This window comes from Micropterus dolomieu, linkage group LG07, assembly GCF_021292245.1.
Source record: "Micropterus dolomieu isolate WLL.071019.BEF.003 ecotype Adirondacks linkage group LG07, ASM2129224v1, whole genome shotgun sequence".
Classification (NCBI taxonomy): Eukaryota; Metazoa; Chordata; class Actinopteri; order Centrarchiformes; family Centrarchidae; genus Micropterus; species Micropterus dolomieu.
Genome location: NC_060156.1, coordinates 19,070,214 through 19,095,185, shown reverse-complemented (window position 1 = coordinate 19,095,185; position 24,972 = coordinate 19,070,214). Strand labels below are relative to the sequence as shown.

The window sequence follows — 24,972 nt, the reverse complement described above, 5'->3', positions numbered from 1 at the left end:
GGAATAATTAAGACAAGGGTCAAGAGTGAAACTTGAGGTGAGGTGTATGTCAGTAATGGTAAAACATTAATCAACATCTTTGACTTTAGGACTCTTCAATCATAAATGAACAGCAGTGAATATTGAAAGCAAAGTGATATGCAGATTAAGGATATGTTATTGAAATGTTGTCTTTTAAAACCTACTCTACACCACATAGATCTCACCTTTGTTGTTGGAGATGCCATAGTCAAAGCCCTGCGCTCCATTTGAAGCTGCAGCTCTGTTGAAGGCCTGCACAGAGAAAGGGCTGGGTGGCGGCGTCTGGGCCCCGTGCTCAAGCAGTGCTTGTTCTATAAGAGCATAGTAAATTATGTTATCTTACAATGTAGCACATTTTGAGGTTGAAAAAATGTCCCCATTGAATGTAGCTTACCATCATCGTGGCGAAGGTACTGATTTCCACCGCGGTCTCTGGCCAATGACCAGGCCTCTCCTTCATCACTCTCACAGAACTCCACTACACTGTTCTTATCCAGCTGTACCCAGGTCCCCTCTGAGTTGACCACCTGATACACAAACAACACTCTTTATCCATACTCACACACGGTGAACACTTGTCACAGGCACACAGCACATTCGCACACTCTGTCAAACCTCATCTATTAAGAAACAGCCATTTTTCATATCAACCTTAGTCCACCCATGTTATTACTGCACAGACAAAACCATGACACAAGTCTACAGTAAATCACTAACATGCAAACACTCAATTCATCTGATTGACACATACAAAATCCACAGCAGCAGATCACATGAATTTGATTTTGTGTATCAGCAGACACTGCGGGACAAAACTGATGTAGCTAAAATAAACAAAACTTACTCTAAGAAAGGGGTAGCTTATTGAAAGGTAAATGCATGAGGTTGTTTTTTCTCAATTCCCTGAAATATTATCGTTTTGGAAAAACAGACATAGATGAAAGTATTAGTATGGGCAGCCTGCACCTCTCAGTTCCAGACAGGGCATTCCAGTACAGACTCAGAGAGGAAACTATTGAACAGCATGACACACCACAGCAGCCAATGACAGGTCATATCCAAAAGAGGGGAGGGTCCACTCATCACCAGGCCAAAGACAATTCAGAAAGTTCAAAGTACCAAGTTATTGACAGGATTGTTAAAAGTGCAAGAAAGATTCAGTCAAGGCACAGAAAGGCTCCAGCATTTTGTGGTCAGACTTCCACAGAGAAATCTCGAGGCAGCTGAATATGACGCCCTGAAACTGCAATGGATTTATAGACAAACTGGAATTAGTAAGTCAGGAAGCACGCGAAAATGTTGCAGCCACAGGAGGTGATAAGGCCTCAACGAGTGGAAAGATAACATAACACACACCCACACCCAGAAGCACCTGATGTATTACCCTTAGAAAGAGAGATTACATCCTTTACATTCAAAAATCAATTCAGTTTAGGAAAAAGAGGGAACTCTAATTTCTGAGAATTAAGGCCAAAATCTACTAACATTAGCTACATTACATTACGTGATCTAAACAGGCTAATTTATTCAACTCCAGCCACAAAAAACACAATGCATTATTTGGGGTGAGTGCGTACCTCGCCTATGGCCTTGACCTTGTTGCCAAGTACTAACATTCCAATGGGGATACCCCTAAGGTTTGGGCAGCTTCTGATGTTGTGACCAGAGGGGCCGGTCTTCACTACCTTATAAAGCCCCGGGCCGCCGCCCTGCCCTGCCCTGTTCTGCGCCCGAATGGGGGCCTCGTGGGAAGGGCAGCTGCTCACCTCCTTTACGTTCTCCTCCGATTGGCCCCTGACCTCCTGCAAGAGGTAAGAGCATGCATTAGAGCCAAAGTACAGCAACACAACAACAGGCTGTAAAAATGAAAAAGTCCAAGTGTGTGTGCGTGTGTGTGCAGCGGAGCCCAAAGAACAACGCTTCTCACATATTACTTAGGTGCGGCCCTGACATTAGTGACATGAGAGGGTAAACCTACGATGGCGCATCTGTTCTACAGGGACAGATGTCAGGTGTGGCTAAACTTATTACATTACCACACACGAAATAGTCAATAACTCACCAAACGACTTGCCACTTTTAATACCATCAGCGCTGCCTCTCCAGTCACACCCATCATGGCTTCAAACTTCTTTGCCCCACTGGCTGGAGAGCCAGTGCAAAGTTCTCTCTCTTTGATTGGATTAAAATGTAAATTTTCTTCCCAGTTTTATGTTTCCCTACTTTATATTACCTAATGTCCTAGAGTGGATGGTAATGATTGAAATGTCCTTTTACCGCAACTGTTAATATAGAGGTATTTGCGGAGATACAATAATTTGCAACTTAAAAACAACGCAGGACAGGGGTTTAAAGTGTGTGTCGGACAATGGCCCCTTGGACCCTCTATTTTTAGCACCCTTGGTTTAGGACTATTAAGTCCTGAAATATTATGGTAAATAACAACAACAGGGAGTTGTTTGCAAAAGAGCATGTACAGACAACCCACACTGTAAAAATTTTTCAACAGTATGAAAATTAGGCCTTTCTCAAAGCGGGACACTACTTGTCTCATTTCTCATTTTGAGCAGTTGTCAATCAAGAACACCTGGACATGTGCTGTGTTGTCTTCAAAGCAATAGATGTTTTAGAAATGAACTATATGCTGTCTTGACACAAGTTAGATGAGAATACTGATACCACTCTCATATCAGTCTATTAAATTGGAAGCTACAGCCAGTTAGCTTAACTCAGCAAAGACTGAAAACTGCCAACTGTTAACTAAATACTACCGCTAACTACATAGTCCAGCACATAATCCCTATAAAACCTTACGCTTCAGATTTTGTAGGAATTAAACAAACGAGATAATGCGTTAATTAGTGACGTTTACAGGTGCTTGTAGGTGTTACGCGACAGAGTCAGGCTAGCTGGTTTCCAGTCTTTATACTAAGTTATGCTAACCAGCTGCTGATTGTATTTCCCACAGTGCAAAACTATTTCTTGAAACTACTTTGAGAGGCTGTGTTATGCTCAGATGAAATACTCTTGCTTGACAATTACTAGATATCACTTGACATGGATAACCTATATATATTCCCATCCTCAACAGCAGTAAGTGATATTCCAAAACTAAATTTTTCCCCCAGATATTAAAAATGCATGTACTGTATACACTTAAAACATTTCAATATAAGTAAAGATCCAAGTACTCGTAGTAGATACAATAATCCATTGAACACTGTAGTGATGCAGTTAAATGACCCAAAGACAATGGACCTACTCAAATTAAAGTAAAATGTTCACTTATTTTCATACAGGCTAAAGGGAGGCATGCTATGACAAACAAGGATACAGGACTATATATAACAAGCCTTTCAAACAAGACCTCATGCAACAGACTGGACATTAGTGTCTTCAACCCCAAGCAACATACAAGCTTGAACAGTAATTTATTTATTTTTTAATCCCAAATGTGATCACTGCAAGAGTCTGAGACAATAGCCGCTGACATACTGTATCGTCACTGTGTCGTCCAAATTAAACAAGACAGACAACCATGCAACTGTTCGACCTCTTATGACTGATTTTAACACTGTGAGGACACTACAAAGTCACAAGGGGTTCAAGAGGACAAGTAGAGCAACAGAAAGATGATAAGCTATGAGGCAGTCAAGCTATTTATCCCTCTTTCATACAACTCACCTGTGGCGGGAATATAGTTAAGGGAGTCCACGACAAAAAGCCGATATCCCTGACTCCTTGGCTAGCGTTAAAGACATTCTGAGCAACAGATCGTGAGACAGTCAAGAAACAGTAGACGACTCGAGGAGAGGAGAGAAAACAGGATGGGGGGGAAGATGCTCATGTATTTTTTTGGAAGAAAAAAATATTTTTTGGCTTGGCTCCTCTGGAATTTCCAGCATCAGCGGTTATTTGAGATGGTGAAGAAGAGAGGACAGTATCTGACTGGTGTCAGATAGTGAAATCGTGGAGCACAGATTAAAAAAAGCCATGAGGAACTGCAAATACAGGCAAAGCCTGTCAAATGTTTGAACACTTTACAGCAAGTGTAGGATCAAATGCATAAAAACTCCAAACAGTTGCAGGGGCAGAAAAAGAATTGAAAGTTCACTCCAAACACCACAGGGTCATTATTTCCAAATATATGACCAAATGAAATACACATAAAAGAAGAAACTTCCAAAAAAATTCCCCACTTGGATAATGTAGTGTGTCATGCTGTTCAGACAGAGACCTTACATGGAAGCCTCCGAGCACCTAAAGCATCCCAATGCAAAAGTGGAATTGTAGAGCAGTAGAGGTACAATTTTCCATTGAAGCTTTTTTGAACCAGTGATTGCTTCATGACAGAAAACCACCTGGATATTGACATTTCATCCCCGTCACAATCCTTATTTGATTCTGTTGCATATTATGGCGGGTTTTGTGGCATGGAGCAAAATATGAGAGAAACCCTTATCACATGCTGTTGTGTGCAAGTGTTTATGAATTGTGAGTGAGATGCAATGAGGAAAGAATGAACAGTGCAGACTATCTAACTTCACCACAGGATGAAATTGCTCCTTTACTACCTTTTACCTTGTCTGTCAATTCCTGCATTGGGCTTCACTTCAATGCACTAAAACATATACTACCTAGGCATGTGAGCATTTACAAGTGTTGCGTCCAACTAAACACACGATGGTTACGATAAACGTTTTGCCCTCAAACATGAGTTAATGCATGCACGCTCCCAGCTGCTGTTCCTTTGCACAGCATGTTAGTGAAAGTTTCATACTCAGTGTTGCTCAAATAGGTGTTTCATGCAAGAGAAAACCCCAACAGTAATACTCTGATGAAGTTCTCAATTTACCATGCGTTAAGTACATTTGGGGAGTGGGCGCAAAACACTAAGAGTCCTTAAAAAAAACATTGTTAAAACAACAAAGATGATCTCTGAGCTTTTCCCCAAATGAACAGCGCAGGAGCCTCTGTCACTATTAAACTGAGACAGACTGCTCAGCAGGCCTTCTTCTACTTACGTCGGCTGGGACCAGTAGGCTCCTGCCCAGGTGCTGGTTAAAAGAGAGACACCAGGCTTCAGTGTACCCATTCATGCTGGGAACATACTTCTTTACTGTTTCATCATTGAGCCTGAGCCACACACCATCATCATTGTGGATCTACGGGAAAACAAGCAACAGAGCAGAGCAGAGCCATGACGTCCTGTTACTATGGAAACAGGATGGGCAGCGCCCTCACACAAACACACACACACACACACTAACAAACACTTCTGAGGCTGCAGGAAAGTCTCCAGTCAAATTAGAGGACAGTACGTTGAGGTTACAGCATGGTGCAGATAGGACATAAGAAATGTCACTAGTGCCTTGTTCCCAAAGGGTGGGATTGCAGATATTGTGCAGTACTAGCAAATATACTAAATATGCATTACAGTACAACCATTAAGTAAATGCTTTGAGTGCGACAATTTTAATTTTGGCTTTAGGCGTTCAGTAGTTCAAGCCTGTCATGTAGCCTCAGAGTGCTTTGCAAGAGTATGAAGCAAAATAAAGTAAGAGCAACAAATGTTTAAGCTTTGCAAGAAAGTAGTTATTAATATTTAGAGAGGTAATAACACATAATACATAGAAGTCATCAAAGAGGACTTAACTACTTAAGACTATTAATTTAGACAAACAATTAGGATTAAGATACTTATGTTTCTATCCTTAGTGATTTAAAGAAGAAGAGACAAGGAAATAGAATCAAAGTGGATAGTGCTCCAGCTTATAACATAACTTATTTTCTGCCTGGTCTACAGTCAATTACCTCGTCAATGAAAGTGATGGTGCCATTGACATGCACTATGCCTATCTGTTCGCTCTGCAGGGAGGGGTGACTACGCACGCGCAGGCCTGCGCTGTCCTTGGATACAAATTTGCGGACCTGAGAGAAGCAGAGGGGAGATGGAGACTGTGAGCGGCAGGAGCAAAGAATAGAAAGGAAAAAAAAGACAAGAAGTGCTGCAGGAGGAGAAAGAAGAGGAAGCAGGACAAGTTGACAGTGGGAGATTGCATGCGTTAACCCACACAGAGCCTGCTTCCACACATAGAAACAGCGAAAGAAGAGGAAACTTTGGGAGCTCTGTTTTCAGTAGCACTAGTAGGATGAAGATAGTTTGACTCCTGCTTTTCTCATCTACATCTAAGGATGCCGTTCTGATTTTAGGCACATATTTTTGCTTGTTTCCTCATTATGGATTGCAAAAGAAAAAAAAGAAAAAGTTTCACAAATTGATGATGACCCCAACAAGCCCGTTATCATTTTGATGCATTTCAAGCCATTTCCAATCACACTTTTTTAAATAAGAGTAATAATTAATCACTGCATCTTTAATAAATGACAAGGCTAAGATACAGTAACAGCAGTCAGTAGGTTTACATGCATACTCTAGCCTGAGTGCTGTGAATAACCATAATAAAACCTACATTAAGAGATTTCTTGCTACTTAAGGGCAACAACACTAACCATATTGCAGTATATGACTTCAAGATACTAGGTGAAACATTAGCAGGCAGTTGCTTATTTGCGCAGTCAACAAAGTAGAGCAATATCCCACAGGAGTCCTCTTTCTTATCACCTGATAAACGTAAAGGGGGTCCAAGCCGGGTAGCCCTGGTTTAATCTGCCATGTCCTGAATAAAAAACATCAGGTTCTCTTTGCCTCACTTAATGTCTTAACTTTTTATTAATATATAATGTTTAAACTTGTTATTTTGGATTCCCATCATCTTGCATTGGACACATACCGTTCAATAATTTTTTGTGACCAACATTTGTTTTGTTTGTCAGACCAGCAAACCAAAACAAAGAGGTGAAATCAATCAATTGGTATCAGTGTTTATAACAGTCGATATATGACAATTGAAAAAGAAATTGAGAGATGGAAGACAGATCCTTCAGTCATGTTACGAGTGTTGTCATTGCATAGTTTGTCCACCAGGGAGCACTATACAACAACCCCGTTGGTTACACTTGTTTGGAATGACACAAATCCACCAAAGCAATCAGCTGACATAATCTGCTGTTTGTTCAAAGTACTATTTATAAAAATTTAACGAAGTTAAAACTGCATTATCTCATGTTATCTTGATAAGGATCTCATAGCTACACATAACAAAGTTAAGGATAACCTGTTTTTAAGCATTTCTAAAAAGAAGGGGGGAAAAAAGAATAGTGGCCGATATATCGAATATCAGATTTTAAAATCCTCAAACATCTATTCTCAATGCGAATGGCAATACTAACAACCCTTTCACATCACAGGGAGTTCCTTGTCTCAGTGTACTTGTCAAAATATTGCTTAAAGTTTAGTTAAAGCGGTTATAGTATAGAAAACAGGACAAAGTGTTTTCGGGTCTCTGTTGAGTTGTATTTGACGGGTGATGGCAAGCATGCATGCATTTTATAGGTGTGTTGATGTGCACGTTCATGCCCCGGTTGGTTAATCCAAAAGGAAAAGCTCACCTTGCTGGGCTGAGGTTCAGCCTTTGGTTTGACCATCTGAGTGCCAGGTGGTATCATGCCTTTGGGAGGGTCTTTGACTTCTACCTCCAAACCAGCATCTGAAAGAAGAGACCATTTACAACTTAATTATATAAAAGACAGTGGTTCACTTTCCATTATGAAGGCCTTTAATTATTTAAAAATGCATTACGTTATGTCACTTGATGGGGATTAGGGGTGATGATGATGGACATTAGTACATACCCTCTGTTTACTGTGTAAGAAATACTTCAGACGACAAATAAGCTGTTATAACAGACGTTTACATTGACATACCTATTTCAATGCCGTCAATGGTGACGTGGATTGTGTAGAGGCCTACTGCTCCCGGGGTCCAGTTGGCGCTGTAGGTTCCATCAGTGTTGGCGCGAATCAGCATATTCTCACTGGGTCTGTGAGGGCAATGATCAATAAGTAGATTGTATCTCACTGGAAAGTGTGTTTTGTTTCTGTATTACCTCACTTACCTCTTTGGGGTGGGGGAAGCAAAGCGCAGCTCTTCAAATGAGTAGTTTTCATATGCCTACAAAGAGAGAGAGTACAAGCATGAAGGTAACAACAAAAACAAAGTCTACTAAAATACAGTTCACTTAAAAAATTACAGAAAAAGTAACCATTTTGATGTTCCCTATTAGGTCTATAATACTAATCTGTCCTTTGGAACTCTTTGAGTGATGCTTTTTGAATAATTTTGCAAGATTTCATTACTTGTTTCCTAATGTGGCTGCATGATATGGTAAAAAAAAATAAATAAATAAAATAAAATCACAAAGCTATTATTTTGAGAGATATTACGATTTGCTGTATGATTCTCGATTAGTGGGAATGATCCTTTTTGCATCACAATTTTCAGTTGACTGAAAAAAAAAAATATTCAAATGATGATGAAGTGACATTTGCTGGGATCTGTACCAAACTAACATGTTTTCTTCCATCTGGAGAACAGATGGAAACTTCATTTTGTATTGCTTCCTGATGTTACCTGACTGTATTCAGTCAATCAAGCCAGTTAATTTAAATTTCATTTTATATAAAGGATCATGCAAGTGGTTAATGTGAAACTGCAAACACAAAAAAGCAGTACCTAATAAAAATGCAAGTGGCATGTTAATACTGCAGCTGCTATTACTCTCTTTGCTTGTACAGTAGTTGACTATCCTGACATGTCTACAGCCGCGTTTCGACCAAAGGAACTATACCCCGGAACTAGGAACCTTTGGAGGAACTCACTGTGTTTCCACTGAAGAGAAAAAGTCCGCTTGCCTTGTAGTGCATTTATGAATGGGCGAATAGAGACTACTGGCTAATCGAGCATGTCGAGTGTTTGTTTATGACTGCTTCTCTCTTTTCCACCGTTGTTTGCAAACCAATAAATCACAATCAACAGTCAGATAGCACATGCAAGTCTTGCCGATGTCCGCCTGAGATGTCGTATGTTTATACTAAATACTGGGTCAGAAGTTGTTGTTTAAAGTTTTCAGTCAGGATAAAAACGTCCTGCCCAAGACGGTCTCCTCTTCAGCTGTAATCCAAAAAACAGCTGTAATCTATTACAGCAGGTTATAGAGCTTGTTAAAAATGCTCAAACACCCAGGCGGACACAGACATGAGTCTGGTCAGCTGATCTGCAGCTCTTGTCAGCTGAAAATGTTTTAATAACCTTCCAAACTGGGATTTTATTTTTGTGTTGCTTTCTCTGTGCTGAAGTTATTTCAAGAACTTGATGGCTTTATCCAGTTTGTTATTAAATTTGTCATGTGTCTCTCTATTATACTCCCAAACAAAAAAAAAGCTGTTTTTAATGGTCAAGCATAGCCTATAGTTTTTCATTATATACCAATCAAATCTGATGTTCATTTATACAATTTGCTCATGGATAGTGGTTACAAATTATGATGCCTGTGCATCGCTTCGTATATGCCTACAGCCTATGTCAGCTGGTTAATTTGTCTAATCGTCTAATCTAAGGTCTTTAGACCACAGTGGAAACGCACACAATGGGCTGAAGGAACCTTTTAGTTCCTTAAAAAGAGACAGTGGTGGAAACACAGCTTTTGTCTGCAGGTCTAAACTCCAATTACTTGCATTTCTTGTAGGGGGCACAGGTTGGGCAGTATACAACCAATCTGATAATGACCAAATAGCTCCCCTTGTGGAGCCTTCTGTGTAAATGTAAACAAGCGAGGTTGTGAGTGAGTTATGAGCCAGTTACAGGAGGCTGACCTTCATCATGGTTATAGCAATGTATCGAGCCTCTTTCACAATCATGGGCTCATAGGTGGACTCCAGCTTGGGGACTGGCAATCCTCCAAATGTTAAGTCAGGGCCAGAAGATGAAGGCGAGTGGCTTCCAGGTAGTCGCTGTAGCTTCCTCATATTCTCGGACTGCATTGACTTCTTCTGTGAAACAGGTACAGCCTTTACCTCCACCTAAACCCATTAGAGATAAAAAAAAAATAAGTCAGAGGGTGTGAAACTAGAAAGATCATGAAAAACAACTTAAATAAACTACTTAATTGCAGGCAAAAATATTCTTCCATTTAAATTTTGTAAAATATGTTTCTCTTGGAAGCAGAAAAGTCAAAATAATCATTCTGACCTTCATGTTAGGAACATGCACCACATCTCCATACTGGTCTTTGGTCTGTACAACAACAGTAGTTGGCCATCCACAGCGTATGTCATCTTTGTTTAAAATCAGAGATGTCTTCTGGGGATCTGCGTAAGAGTCTGGCTGTAGCCACCTGGACGGAAGAAAAGAACAAATGGGAGCGTGACGGGGTAGAACATTACTAATTTGTAATGAGGGAATCACCAATCAAAACTTAAATTGCAGGGGTAAAGCTGAAATAACATTTACAACCAACACATATTTCAAAAGGGAAAATGCGAAGTACATATTTTGCTACTGTCAGGTATCTAGTACTGACAAAAGACAGCAGCGCTCCACAAACATTTACCTGGCCAGACGTCCTCCGCTTGAGGTCTGTACACAGGTGATGAAGTCCTCAAGGAAAGAGTGTTCATTGGTTTGGAGGTGCAGGGGCAGATTTCCCTCCAGGGCCTCCAGGATGGTGGGGGAGTGAGACAAGGCCAAACCCTTTCCCAGGATCCCTGAGTGGGACTTACACACCTGAGTGAGGTCAAAGAAAATAAGAATCAAGGAAGGAAGAGTGTTGAAGAGATATAAAATGACCACAATGGGTCTGAAAGAACATCTCTGGTGAGGGTGAGAGATGACACACCTGAAGAGAGGCTTCCTCAAGAATCTCAAGATCCTCCTCCAACTCATTGCCTGAAATAAATTAAAATGGAGAGATTACATGAACAGATAAATAATTTACTGTTAACAATATTAATTTGCTCCCAGGAGTCACACACAACTTGTATCATAGATTCATAGAAAAAGAGGTTATTCACAACAGCACCAGCAAATTCCCTCATCCACTGTTTTTCCATACCTATAGGGAGGGCCAGGTCTTTCTTCATAAGAGCCGCAGCACACACGCTACCCAGATAGGCTAACTCTTTCTCAAGCTGGATGGTAGCCTGAAATGTCCATAATGCCAATGTCAGGAAGGTATTGTAACATTCACCATTTGTTCTGACTGAACCAATGCACAAACATAACATTTTACAGATTACACACAGAATGCATGAGATCTAACGATTCTCAATCTTGATGGAAAAGATGGAAGGCCAGTCAACTACACAACTGATATACACTAGAGTGTCTGTACCTCGTCGTGACCAGGGTTGAATTCGTATCCCACAGCCACACACTTAAAGCCATAAAAGCAAGCTTTCTCATCTTTTACGTAGTCCGAGGCTGTTTCCAGTGAGAACAGAACTTCATTTCCTAAAAGTAGAGAGGACAGAATAATAGAAGATGAAAAGACAGACAGGTGCGCAGGGATCTGTCAGTAATCACTGGAAAAACCAAATGGCTGTCTGCCGAGGCAGGTGGCTCAGCATCTAAAGCATCATTAAGGAGATTAAAGCACATATGAGAACACTTAAGATCAATGAACTACAACTGTGTTTAGAATGGCTTACTGCTCAATCACTCCTTATTTATGCTACCTTATACTACACATACACTCACTACACAGTTGAGACATTAATGCATTGCGTTAAAGAATGTGTTTGCTTGCTTTTCTTGCCTGGCATTGATTTTGACCTCTTTGGTTTTTGGTCACTGCACAGGCAACTTTGGACATTTTCTGCCCTCAGTCCCCCCTTTAATGTATGTAGCACATATATAAACTTAAGAGTGCTATAGAGCCTGAGAGGAAGTGTTGCAGCCTTACAGGCAAAATTCAGGGCAAGAAATTACCCTGGGAAGTACATGCTAGCATAGTATGATCCAGCTATAAGTTGTGGACAAAGTAGCTGAAATACATACTTTTTCCTCATCCTTAAATTAATGTTTGCTTTTAGTTAGTAAGTCTGACAAATACCTCAAATGGCAAGTAATGTAGTAGTGTTAAAAGCAATATTAGTGCTGATGAATTTAAATATTAGAGATGTGTAACATCTTTAGATAATCACATAATAGATAAATATACTTTTAATACAATAATATATATAATATAATATTAAAAGCACTAATATTAAGAAGCAGAAGTTGTCAAATTTAATTATGTGTCTCTCTCAAGAATCAAACACAGCTTTGGTAGCAATCTTTTGTAGTAAATTCTTTTATTCTACTAAACTACTGTATATTAAGTCTTCTAACATTTCAGGAGTGGAGCATTTTGCCTGCCTGACGATGTTGACTTTTTGTTAATCTTTCCCTTTTGTGCTACCAGGCACGGCTCCCTGCAACCTGGTTTTGTTCCATCCTCTACACTGCTTCATACCCCACAGGGAGCATTTCAGAAGCAGAGCGATTTGCTTGCCTGATTGTGATCACTGATTAGGTAATTTGTCTTTGATTTTTGTGTGTTTTATTTTGAAAATTGACTGGATTCTCCAGCAGTAAGTCAAATAAGTCTTGTGGCTTTTGGAGCTCTGGGAATTATTGGTTAGTCAAAACAACACTGTTGATAAATGTAACTGCTCTGCCTCTCTTACCTGGCAGCACTAGGACGGTGGTTGGCCAGCCCATGGATCCTGAGAACTTCTTGAGCTCAGTCCAGGTGTTGATGGTGTCATGGATTAAAGGTTTGCCCCCCAGACTCGACAGGTGGAGTGTACGGCTGGGGATGAGCAGACGTAGGACATCCTCTGGCTGTGCAGTGCCACACTGTGGATCAAACTCAATGGTGGTCCAGCGAACACAGTCTGGAAACGATACCTGAGGCAAGGTGAGACAGAGCACGATTAGTTTAGATTTAAATTATATTTGTGTCGCTTACTTTTTTTAAATGTAAGTTACCTGCGAAGCAGTTACAGCATGCTAAATACTTTACCCTGTATTGCGTGACCCCAGCTTGTTTGTATGGGTGGTCACTCTCAATTACTGAGTAGTGGTTTGAGGTGGTACAAGCCGACAGTCCCTGCTCAGGCTGATTGCCAGTTGTGCTGTCTGTTGACTGGTTGGGGTTGAAGGTGGGTGGGGCATATTTTTGGTTGAGGGCAGAGACAGCAGGCAACAGCTCCTGAACGAGTCCAAAGACCTCAACAGCAGCCTGGATGAAGAAGTGGACGCATTTCATCACAACCCCACATCAGAGCGAGAGAGACAATTTAATAATTCAAGATGAAGGGTTTGCCATCCTGGTTTGACCTCTTACCTTAGGCACAGAGGCAGCCACAGGGCCAATGTAGGCCAGGATAAGAGGCAGGAGCATGGAAAACAGGCTGGAGGAACTTAATAGCTCAGGAATATCATCCACTGGAAATAATGAAGGACATATATTACATTTAAGAGATAGTGAACACATATAATCCAAATCCAGTTTAAGTGGTTTTACACCAGTTACCAAAGGTTATTAGTATAGTAATACAGGTTAAAGTTTGTTGTCCTTACCATCAACAGCAAAAGCTCTGTGAAGCAGGTCCTTTGCAGCTCTTACCACAGCACTGACCACAGACAGAGCTCTGCTACAGTTCTTGTCCTCCTCATTGGCTTTGCTCAGCAGCTGAGACTGGAGATCCCCATCGTACTCACTCCTTCAGCCAGAAGAAAAACTCAGGTCAGAAAAAAATAAATACTCCAGAGATGAGATATTACAAAAATGCTGGCTTTGTGTTTACCTGTAGTAGAGAATCTGTGGGATCTGTCCTCTTGTCTGGTTGGTCCCATTGCTACTTAAGCTGCAGGTGCTAAAGGTGAAGGACACACCATCAGAGCACTGCACTGTGGTCATACCTCCATCCCCATTAGCAGTACGGCTGCCGTAGTTTCGCAATCGGACAGCATACTTTACCCCCTCCTGCAACAACAAAGAAATCATTGAGACTTTATGCATTTTAACCAAAACCATATATGTATTGTTTTATTGAGATCTTATGTACCTTGAGTGGCACAGCCTTGTCCAGGCGAATCTCAGCAATATCACTGGGAGAATCATCAGTGCTGTAGGTGCCCTTCACCAGCTCAAGGGACGTCCACCTATGAGAATGTGCAGAGTCCCCTGGGTGCTCTGTCTGAGCCTGAAGGGTAAGGGAACAAAAGTTTTAATAATAAAACAAACTAAACTAAAAGCAAGACACTAAGGTTGACAACTAGTCAAGCAAAACCAGAAGACACATAAAATATAAGCTGAAAATTATTTATAATCACTTACGTCATCAGCCAGCACTTCTAGTTCATACTCGTGGATGCCCCCTCCTCCATAGACGCAAACGCCAACCAGCACAACGCCTGGCTTGTCCACTGTCAGACAGATGGCGTCCGGAGAGCCATTGCCTGTGTTCCAACTCCGGCCTTGGCTCGTTTTGGTGAAACGGTTAGGAGATGCTTTCACCGAGTGGAGTGAGTTCAACCCATCAACCTAATAAGTAAGGACATAATAAAAGATATAGCACCATATTAAACATTTAGTATTACAGTACATAACCACAAAGGGCTGATTAACACAGTCGAGGAGGAAAACCTAAGTTTTACTGCAAATATTATCAAACAATGAAATCCTGAGTAATCCTGCTCTACATCCTCTGCATAAAGGTCGTCCTATACTCAAAAGCAGTATGCACACCAGCAGTTGGCAATATTGAGGACAAGCCACAAAAACAGCAATTCATTTCAAATATTGCTATACAAGTAATGGATGTTATCTAAATGTGAAGGTCAGCAATGACAAAAATAGTGCAGAGAGAAAATTGATGGATACATTGTCTGAAATAAAGTGAAAAAACGTCTCATCTTAGGTTTGGCTAGTGTAAAGTAATACAAACTATTACTATTTATGTCAGCCCGCTGACTAGAGAGCCAGACACAACTACAGAAGGACCTATCCAGGAGCTCTGGGGAGGAAGAGATGTTTCCCTGACAACAGACTATAGAGAAAAAACAGCGGTGTCGAGGGCTGCCTTCGAATGACGGTTACTATGGCAACGAGAGCTTACGTGGGTATGAGCATGAACAGAAAGAGTGGTGATAATTAAATGAAGAGAGAGGGAGAGTGACAGACAGCTGTCCCACACACTTAATGACTCAGCATACTGTTAAAACAATACAGAAAATCCTACAGAAAAACACCCCTTTATATTATTCTTACTTACTCTTACCAACTCGTTTTTTGGCAACAGTTAAAACCCCATCTTTACCATTACAATGAAGTTAGTTCAGTAACAACAGAGCTTTAATTAAAAGGATATGGCATGAGGAAGCAGGAAAGAAAAAGAACGAGGAAAGACATGCAGTCTTGTTGACAGATCTAATCTTCAGTTTATAAAGCTGTACTTTGACAATTCTGATTTTAACATAACTGGGAGAGGATGCAATTGCGATCCCATTTGTTTGATAAACAAAAAGGAATGTGACAGAGGGCAATAATGATTCAACAACAATTCTAAACCTACCTTTGCAGTTTTCACTTACTTCTACAATTCCATCGCATATAAATGACCCAAAACATTGCAACTTTCATCGCAAATTTTTAGAAAAGCTGCCACTAAATCAGGCATTTTAGACCGCATCAATCACTAAAAAGGCCCACGAAATCCTGGAGGGACTGATTATATGCCCATTACAGATGACAGAGGTTAACATAAAAATACACAACAGATGACGGTTTATGTTATTCAAAAAAAAGCTCCAAAAGAGCAGGCAATAAGCACATCAGGATCATCAGGAAATGTCTTTTTTTCCAAAATGTTTGCCAAAGCCAAGCCCTGTGGCCCTACATGCATGTCTTAATGTGTGTGTGTTTGGGTGGGTGCATGTAAGTATTAGTTTGACTTAAGTTACCTCAGAGCCCAGGGCAGAGGCGGTGAGCTCAGAGACGATGGAGGCCAGCAGACCACAGGTGTTGGAGACCAGGTGTGGCGAGAACAGCTCCACCTCTTTCCTCAAACTCTTCCTCACCGGCAGCACCACAATCACCAGCATCTTCTCCAGCACCTCCCGGAAACTAGTCATGCCCATCAGGTTTTCTTCCGTCTAAGGGGGTAAAACATACAAAAATGTGTAGAGTACATGAGTTATTTGGACTAGGATGTGGTAATGATCAAATGCCACCACGTTCTCCATCTATCAAACACTTCCTGACTGCACCCATAAGCACCAACGTCCACTATTTTGAAGTAGCTGATGCACATACAGTATATGACATGCAAAAACTCACATGGCTCAGTTTCTCCATATGGGCCACCAACAGGGGGAAACGGTGAGCAAGGGCAGAGTCATTCTCTGTGCTGACCTGTTTGACCAGTGAACGCAACAGCACTTCCCCGTCATATGCAATGGGAAGGATGGATGTCAGCTTCACAGAGGTGTTGCAAAGCGCTGACATTACGGCCGCCAGCAGACGGCTGCTGGATGTGCGAAAGTTGGCCTCAGCAATGTCCTAAAAAAAACAGGGAAAAGAAAAATGAATCTCTAATTTTATTATGTTATATAAATGTTTCTACAATGTTCATTTAACATCCTATGGCAATATAGTTATAGGGAGCAATGGTCTTATTTACAATACAATGACGTGGTCTACCATCACAGACCTGGTCTAGGCAGTTGAGCAGGTCACAGAGGCAGGCCCACTGCAGAGCTGGGGTTGGGTAGAAAGAGTGGAAGCAAGCAGTAAAGGTATTGTGGCACTCCTGCAGCACAGCTTCCAGCAGGGTTAACGGCTGAGACAGGTAGCCTTGGGGGTCGTTGTCCAGTTTGGTCAGGCAGTTGTCCATGCCTTCTGACAGGATCTTCTTCAGCAGGCTGCGTGTCTTCCCCACGCACTCCGCCAGCTTGCTCGACTCCTCCACCACAGCTTTGGTACTGGCTAGAAATCAGACAACAGAAAAAGAAGCATGTGAGACTGTATCAGAAGTTATGCTCTAAATAAGTTTAACTGACGTAATGTACTTTTTGCAATAAAAACTATCTACGAAATATAAACACAATCTAGTCTGTAAAGGTTTTAATGTTTTCTAGGTCAAACACATGGACATATTTCATTCTAGAATAAATGTAAGGGTGATTAATTGTTTTTCATTTAGAAAGCCATTCATAACTAAATAGGAAAAAGAACTGTCACTGTTTATCCTTAAATCAAATTTCAAGTCATGCAATATGCAACAGTTTAAAAGCAGCAGCACTATAGTTTTATTTTTTGCAAAAGAACAAGCCATCATATTAACACGGATAGTAGGATTCTCAGTTCTCTGTGCTCCTACCAGCAATGGGGAAAATCTCACAGATGTAGACCCTGAGCAGGCGAAGGCAGCATGTGCCAACAAAGCGCAGTCTCTCCAGGTCCAGCAGGGTGGCTGTGTATTGAAAGCCCTTCAGCCCTCGCAACTCCTCCACACCCAAAACCAAGGTGGTCCAGCTCCAGTGAAGGATACTCAGCAGAGACTCAAAACACTCCTACAGAGAGACAAGGGTAGAGAGTCACACACGGTGCTGCTAAAAAAAGAAGCGGTCAAGCAGAAGGAAGCAAAGCATAGAGACATTATTCACCACTGAGACTGTACGAGCAAATGAGCGTTTAAGGATGTGGACTGGTTCACTGGTCTGCTGTTTCCCTTTCGATGCATTGCCATCATTTGAAGGAAGCCTAAAATATAAAGACGCAATCAAAATCATTTACTTTTATAGATGAAATAAGCTTGCATCACTGTTAAGTGTTAAGTTTTACTTGCCTGTAAAGTAGCTGAGGTATCTGACCCGCATTTACATCTGTACCGTTGTTTGACTTCTTGGAGCTTTTGAACTGAAAGACCACACTGAAGGGAAAACAAAAAAAGTCAAATTAAAGGGCAGTGACCACTATTCAAATTTTAACATTATATAACATGAAATGTGACCAAATGATTAATATGGAAAACTTGTAAGACATATTCATTTATGAATGCCAAACTATTATCTATATTGTGTGCCAGTTTTACCCATCATCAGTAGTAATGGTAGCCTGTCCATGGGAGCCACAGTCACTACTGGGACCAGACACTCGGGCCCATGCCACATACCACCAGCCCAGCTGCAGCAGCACTGGCTCATCAAACATCATGGCATATTTCTCCCTAAATAAAGAAAAAAAAAAGGACACCAACATTAAATTTAACCAACAAGTAATAGCTACGGGAAACGGAAAAACAAGGAATCCCATAATTTTACCTGGCAGCACAGTCATAGGCCAGCACATCGGTCTCAGCCAGCAGATCACCGTCTGTCTCATGGTCACCCCCATCAGGTCCCAGCTCAAAAAGCTGCACAGCGGGAATGGGTTAATACATTGTAGTGACTATAATTTGAGGTCAGGATTCAGCTTAATCCAGTGAGTGCATTATCCTCCAGTGGCACTAAGTTCGTTTTAGGAAGTTTATCTATTAAAATGCAATTATTCTAGCCTTGCACTGATTATGGTTACACAGGTATTTTATATGATTTGCAGCAGAAAACTGAGTAATATTCCAATTGACAACCCAGTGTCATTTTGATTTGGTATATTTGAGATACCTGTGATATTGGGCTATATACATTAAAATTGACTTTACTGTATACAATTTCCAGAAGCACATGCTATGGATAAAGTGTCACTCCTGTCGCAAAGCAAGTCAATTCTAAAATTACAGCCATGATGAAAAAATGCTTGAAAATAACACTGAATAAATGGTTAAAAAGATGAAATGAATAAAAAAAACAAAAAACAAAGCTCACCTTGATCTTGGCTGTGTACTCCCCCCTTCCTCCGAACAGGCCGAGCCCACCCAGCAGGATGTCTGCATCAGCACAGAAGCGGATGGCCTCCACAGAGTGAGCTGAGTAGCCCCATCCACCACCGTGACCTACAACATCACACATGGGATCGATGAGGCTATGCAAAGTACACAGCAGTTGCTCCACTTTGGTTGTTTACTAAGAAGGATGATAAACGTATCTAAACAAAAAATGTATATCACATATTCAGAAGATTTGACTTAAAAGGGTAAAAAGTTGGCCTAGCTTGATGCAATAACAACATCAAACCAAAACCTGTATCAGCCAAATGCTTCTCCCAGTATGCTGGATCATACATCATTTATCATGTATCTTGTAAAAAGAACTGACTTACTCTCAAACCGGTTCACCACACTGTAGTCTTCCTTGGAGTAGACCTTCATCACTGCCTGGGTTTCTTCCTCTGCGCTGGCTACACCCATCTTCAGCTCTTGCATGGCTGCCAGCGTATCCAGACAACCTAAGTGGACAACCCAGTATATATCGTCTTAGTATTGAATGATGAAGATATATTCATAACCTAAGTATTGCTGAGAAAGCTTAATTATATGTTTGGCACCAACAATCCAGGGGCAAATCTGTCACAAATCTCTATCTCTATAGGCATTTTTCTCAAGAATTAAAATTAAACTGATGGCAAAATTGAAAAGCACATCACTAAATCTGTGGTTCCTAAGAAAGAATATAAGATTTATATAATTATTCTAAAAACTCCACTGTAATATCGGAGACAATAGGACAGCAAAATGAAGAATTAAGATCCTAAAGAAAAACATCTTACGAAGCTGAACTGACTATGCTGTAGCTGGATCAGAGGAGCGGGGTTTAGACACTGCTGTAATATCTGCTTGTTTAAAGAAACATGAATACCCGCATTGTCCATCATCATGTGTGTTGTAGCATTCATGTACATATTCACAATAAGACATTCATAAAATATTCATATAACCGAGGGCACTTCGCTGGTTATCTGATGCAGAGGCTTACCAAGGATGTGTAGGGCTCCGTGAGAGCGAGTAGTGGTGGCATGTGATCCTGAGGGCAAAGCAAGCTCTGGGCTAAGGATGCTACAGCGAGCCTGTAGATCTGTAGCAGAGGGCATCCTGGCATCAGCTATCACTGCATTGTAGCACAGCATTTCTCTTGAGACAGGCAGGAACCTAAAAGCACACAGAGGGCCAAAAATCAAACATGGACAAATTAATCTTATCTGTAGGAAGATTTTAAATCCTAAAACTTGGGAAAAATAGTACACAGTTGGATTTCATTGCTCTGTACAGTCCTTGGACTAACCTCCATATTACATCATACACAGGGTCCAGACACAGGCCAAATCCCTGCAGGTCCTCCTGCTCAGAGTCATTGAAGGTCCTGCAGCTTCCATCCATTTTGTTGATAAGCAAACATTTAAAAGGAGGCGGCTCAGACACAGAGGAGGGCACAAGGCCAATAATGTGTTTGCTGGCAAAGATCTCTGAAGTAGCCAGGACATGGGAGTTGATAAGAGCTTCATCGATCCGCAGGAACGTCTGGTCTCCGCTGGCACCAATCCAGGTAGCCTTTCGTCCGTATTTGGCACCAATGTTGGGCATGGGTGATGGCTTGGCATTCCAGTACGGCATGTCTAGGATGGGCCGGCCCAGCTGCCCTTTCTGAAAAACAAGGACATATATATACACACACATAGAAATTCTCGACCCTCCCAAAAAGCAGTTGATTACACATTGTATCAGGGACAATGTTTTCTTACCGAGAAGCTGCCAAATGTAAAGACCTGCCCGTCCATGAGGAGAACGGCTGTGTGGTTACTGCCAGCTGTCACCTGTACACTGGGACCTGGAAGGGCCTGCACCAGAGTTGGAGAACCCCTAGGAGGTATAAAAAAAATCCAGTTTATTTGTGTTTGGCCAATAAAATGACAAAGCAAGACTCTGGACTTACATTTCTCAATCTTTACATTGGGCTGAATAAACACAAGTGGCTAGCTTTTATGGGTAATGTAGTATTTCATGTCATCTTTCACGCTTGGCATTTCAACTTATCTGTCCATATTCTTACCATTTCTTAATGTTTAAATGACAAAATACTGTGGTTTATTTTTCCATTAACTATTTTTATATATTACAAATATTTCATTTCACTTTAAAGATGTAAGGCAACAGAAGCAGTACCTAGAGTTGACATCTCCATGTCCAAGCTGCCCATGTTGGCCGTAACCAAACGTGTAGACATCTCCATTCTCCATCAGTACGACTGTAAAGCAATATAATTATTATTTTCTCACTTTTTTTACTTCAAGGGCAGCCACTCAATTCTTAATATAATATGCAGACAAATATACTCTGGTGCCTCACCAGAACCAGCCATGAGGCAAATTAACTTACCTGAGTGGTGAAAACCGCAGCTGACCTGCACAGCTCGCAGCTCGCAGTCAAATCTCACTGCCCCTGGGGGGTAGGTGGTGATTTTGCTGGCATCCTTCTCCCCACGCTCACTGCTTCCATCTACAAGGCAAACACAGAAGTCAGCACATTTGAGTAGAGATGGGGGGGGGGCGGGGGGAGTGAGGTTTTGTGGCAACTTCAGACCGCAGAAGTGGAGGTCTCTGTAAAGTCCTGGAAAACGGAGCTGGAGGGAAAAGAGGATTCAAAAGAAAACGGAGAAAAGGGAAGAGCATGCCGAAATAGTACCGAGGGAACAACACCTCTACAACAGAAAGGCTTTTGGCAACCAGTCCCATTACAGATGGACAGATTGTTTGTTTAGGAAATAAATTGATTTTCTTCTTTAACATCTTTCTGCATGAAGAGGAAATCTGGTATACCCTGAGCCCTGTATAAGAGGTCACAAGTGTGGTTTGTGAGTGGAAAAGGTTGGATAGAGGCCCATGCATTACAGTAAACATAATGACTGTCAATACCTTTTTGGACCAGGAACCAGCTTATTGTGGTTTACCTCTGTGACTGAGGACGGCCAGATGAGATAACAGCTTTATATCTTTATAACTGAACTTAACAGTAAATGTAAAATCAATATTGACTGGCACATGGCCCTCTCAATGTCAACAACTCTCAATGTCAGTAATCACAAGTACTCTTAATGAGAGCACCGAGAGCTTATTAAGTGGTCATAGACAGAAACACCAGTATTGTTGATGGAGGCATTTGGGGCACCCATTCCTCTTCATAAAACATGAAGGAGGATGCTCAGGGGAGGTACCCCAAATAACCTAGCCTTACAAATGTGTATCAACCACAATGAATGGTTCCACAAAAGGAAAGTTATTTAACAAAGAAGAACAACCTCAATTTCTTGCCACTGGCCACGGCTGCTCTGAAACAGAAATTACTGTTTCCACATATAACAGCGGGACAATAAAACAAGCCCTTTATCCTTAACAATGAGTTTCTAGTGTGAAGGTTCAACCGGGGCAACAACCGGGGCACAATGCCAGGCACACAAAATCAGGCCTAGCCAAGATCATCCACCAGCAGTTTCAGACATGAGGTTCCACTCCAACATGCGCCAACATGCGCCAAGAAAAGTAGCAGCAGCTCAGACAGGCAGATGAACCCTGCCGATGTGCACAATCTACAGAAAAAAAAACAGCTGTTTTGCATAATTGTACAGGCAATGAGTCATACATTAGTGACAGTTTGCATGTGTTTAACATTTTATATTTTGTTAACTAAAGTATATTTTCTTCTGAATACTGTACATAGTACAGAGAGAGTTCAGAAGCCTGTAAGCGTTGGGCTCCTCTGTTGTGGTGACTTTAAAAATATGGTTTGTCACAATTACATTTTCTTTTTCCCCAAAGAAAACCCCCACACTACACTCACTTGTCTGATAGTCAAGTGCCTGAAAAGCTTCATGTTATGCTAAGTTCATGGATGTTTCGACATTTGTGAGTGATTTCTAAGCCACATCAAAAACATGTATTATAAAAACGGACAATCCTGCTGCCTTCCTTCTGTCATCAAAGCTTGCTGTCCACAGTGCTTACTGTTTGCTCTGCTTGTAATGCTGAAGCTGTACCCACAAAGTGACAAATCAGCAGCTATGGGAGTGATAGTAAATCCAGTTAGACAAGGACAACTGATTTCTATTTAAGTCTAAACAACTGCAATCCTACTCAGAGGATTAGAACTGTTAAACCAGAAAATGGTTAGGCATACCTGACTAAATCTTAATTGTACCTTAGTCCTTTCCTATGATAAGATAATTACTGTAGCATAAAAATAATTAAATTCAAAAGGAAGATTGGTCTTTAATCCAGTCTAAAGGCTTTACAGTCATTTCACCACTGTGAGTCACAATGAGTCCTTCTTGCCAAAAGGCTACATTGTTTGTTACCATGAGACCTGGTGAAGACATAAGAGTCCTGCCGTCAGAGAGTGAGAGAGGAGGTGGGCGGGACAGCCAGATTGGGAGATGAGTCAAAGGGGTGTTTCTGAACCCGTTGAGTTAGTGAAGACCGTAGTACCTTTGTGCTTGTCCCGTTTATGCCTTAGTGCCTGAAGGGGTCTTATTCTGGCTAGGGCCTGCTCACGCTGGTTCATAAATATGGGACCAGGAAAAACAAGGGGGCCTGGGGGAGAAAGAAACTTTCACATGCATGCACAATGCTCACAAATGGGAAAGAAGACATTATAATACTACACCACAACAATACACACACTGAAAAATTATACAAGACACAAGCAAGGGGGAAGTCACCAAGGCACAACACTCAAGCTCACACAGCACCTGAAACTAAAAGGGATGGACTTTTTTCAACCTATCATTAACCTCCACTCCTACCTCACTCTCTTTATGCCTATATTAAATTCTCATTCAAATCATAGACATTTTAACTTCGTAAAGCAAAATAAAATTTAAAAAAAAAACAGCTAAAATTGGTACATTCTGTTTAGCCCTAAATCATACCTCTGCCCTCCTCCAGCCTGTGCCGGCGGTTGATCCTCTGTCGTTTCTCCTCCTGACGGATCTGAATGTGCTCCTCAATGTTTACTCCTGGAGGGGGAGGGACAGGCACAGCTGAAAACACAAAAGGCCCCAGGTACAGGCAGCCAAGGCAGGATGCAGAAGAAGAAGGAGAAGGAGAAGGAGCAGGAGCAGAAGGGAAGACGAAGCAGAGCAGAACAAAACAAGACAAACATCAATGAATGATGGAGACGTGATGGAGAGGCAATGACTTCAAGCAAATGCAGCAGACAGGGTGATATGTGTAGCATAAGCAGCGTGCTGGCATAGCTCAGAAGGATATATAGCTTGCACTCATCCCTGATTTATTCTAATCAATTATGGAGGGTCCGGCATACTGCAAACCATAGGAAATATGTATGTGAATGAGATTTTAACATGCATATTATTTATTAGACTTTGTGGCTTTAAGCAAATTGTAAACAATGTAAGTGGTGATAAAGGTGAGATGTACATGTTATATGTTGTATGAATAACAAGGCAAAAAGAGGGCGGGGCATGATGTTATATTAGATGTCAGCTGGCATACTTAGCAGCAAGTCCAGTGGAATCATCTCCTTCACTGCATCAAAGATGCCTCTCTGTCTGGCCTCTTGACCATCCAGCTCCCTGGCACAGGCCTTGCAACAGCCACACGCTGAGCAGCCAGACTCTCCAGACCCACAGCCACAGATACTGGTTGGCGGACACAAACACAGATAGAAAAAATATTCACATTATAATAAACAATTCTACCAGTTAAAACATCACCCCCGCAGTCAGGTAAGCATTTTACTGGCTCTCCACAATACTTACAAATTATTAAACACATGTGCTGTACTGATAGTGTAATGACAACCCTTTCAGTTTTTGTCTCTTCTTACCCTCCTGGTACTCTGTCCGGTCGTCCACTGCTGACGCAGCTGGCACCGTAGCCAGTGCAGTCTCCACACACCGTGCAGACCATGCACTGGTCCAACTTCCACTTGTGCATGCCTGGTTGGCACATCATGCTCTTCTCTTCCTTCTCTTCTAGGTCATCTTCCAGGTCTTCATCCATGGCTGTGGCCATGCTCTCAACACCAAACGCTACAACAGACACACACACAAAA

General features: G+C 41.4%; 1 protein-coding gene across 14 annotated transcripts in view; it reads right to left on the bottom strand.

The window, feature by feature from the left end:
- The window catches only part of mycbp2 (MYC binding protein 2), a 70,994-nt gene that overhangs the window by 21,052 nt on the left and 24,970 nt on the right, over window positions 1-24,972 (bottom strand). For 4 of the 14 annotated variants that reach the window (XM_046053576.1, XM_046053580.1, XM_046053585.1 and 1 more), the window contains exons 15-54: window positions 24,745-24,949; window positions 24,411-24,556; window positions 23,825-23,935; window positions 23,382-23,486; window positions 21,280-21,399; window positions 21,067-21,148; window positions 20,646-20,763; window positions 20,189-20,547; window positions 19,883-20,055; window positions 19,230-19,355; window positions 18,836-18,963; window positions 18,293-18,384; window positions 18,064-18,198; window positions 17,818-17,901; window positions 17,636-17,732; window positions 17,350-17,542; window positions 16,681-16,955; window positions 16,308-16,529; window positions 15,932-16,123; window positions 14,307-14,513; window positions 14,035-14,172; window positions 13,774-13,952; window positions 13,547-13,689; window positions 13,311-13,411; window positions 12,987-13,205; window positions 12,649-12,871; window positions 11,313-11,431; window positions 11,034-11,121; window positions 10,818-10,867; window positions 10,533-10,705; window positions 10,172-10,316; window positions 9,796-10,002; window positions 8,040-8,095; window positions 7,849-7,964; window positions 7,534-7,631; window positions 5,836-5,952; window positions 5,046-5,186; window positions 1,599-1,823; window positions 416-548; window positions 207-332 (exon numbers count right to left, since the gene is read on the bottom strand). In XM_046053576.1, the coding sequence (XP_045909532.1) occupies window positions 207-332; window positions 416-548; window positions 1,599-1,823; window positions 5,046-5,186; window positions 5,836-5,952; window positions 7,534-7,631; window positions 7,849-7,964; window positions 8,040-8,095; window positions 9,796-10,002; window positions 10,172-10,316; window positions 10,533-10,705; window positions 10,818-10,867; window positions 11,034-11,121; window positions 11,313-11,431; window positions 12,649-12,871; window positions 12,987-13,205; window positions 13,311-13,411; window positions 13,547-13,689; window positions 13,774-13,952; window positions 14,035-14,172; window positions 14,307-14,513; window positions 15,932-16,123; window positions 16,308-16,529; window positions 16,681-16,955; window positions 17,350-17,542; window positions 17,636-17,732; window positions 17,818-17,901; window positions 18,064-18,198; window positions 18,293-18,384; window positions 18,836-18,963; window positions 19,230-19,355; window positions 19,883-20,055; window positions 20,189-20,547; window positions 20,646-20,763; window positions 21,067-21,148; window positions 21,280-21,399; window positions 23,382-23,486; window positions 23,825-23,935; window positions 24,411-24,556; window positions 24,745-24,949 (5,967 nt within the window). The remainder of the gene's footprint in view (window positions 1-206; window positions 333-415; window positions 549-1,598; window positions 1,824-5,045; window positions 5,187-5,835; window positions 5,953-7,533; window positions 7,632-7,848; window positions 7,965-8,039; window positions 8,096-9,795; window positions 10,003-10,171; window positions 10,317-10,532; window positions 10,706-10,817; window positions 10,868-11,033; window positions 11,122-11,312; window positions 11,432-12,648; window positions 12,872-12,986; window positions 13,206-13,310; window positions 13,412-13,546; window positions 13,690-13,773; window positions 13,953-14,034; window positions 14,173-14,306; window positions 14,514-15,931; window positions 16,124-16,307; window positions 16,530-16,680; window positions 16,956-17,349; window positions 17,543-17,635; window positions 17,733-17,817; window positions 17,902-18,063; window positions 18,199-18,292; window positions 18,385-18,835; window positions 18,964-19,229; window positions 19,356-19,882; window positions 20,056-20,188; window positions 20,548-20,645; window positions 20,764-21,066; window positions 21,149-21,279; window positions 21,400-23,381; window positions 23,487-23,824; window positions 23,936-24,410; window positions 24,557-24,744; window positions 24,950-24,972) is intronic. The other 10 variants (XM_046053579.1, XM_046053582.1, XM_046053586.1 and 7 more) reach the window with 10 other exon arrangements.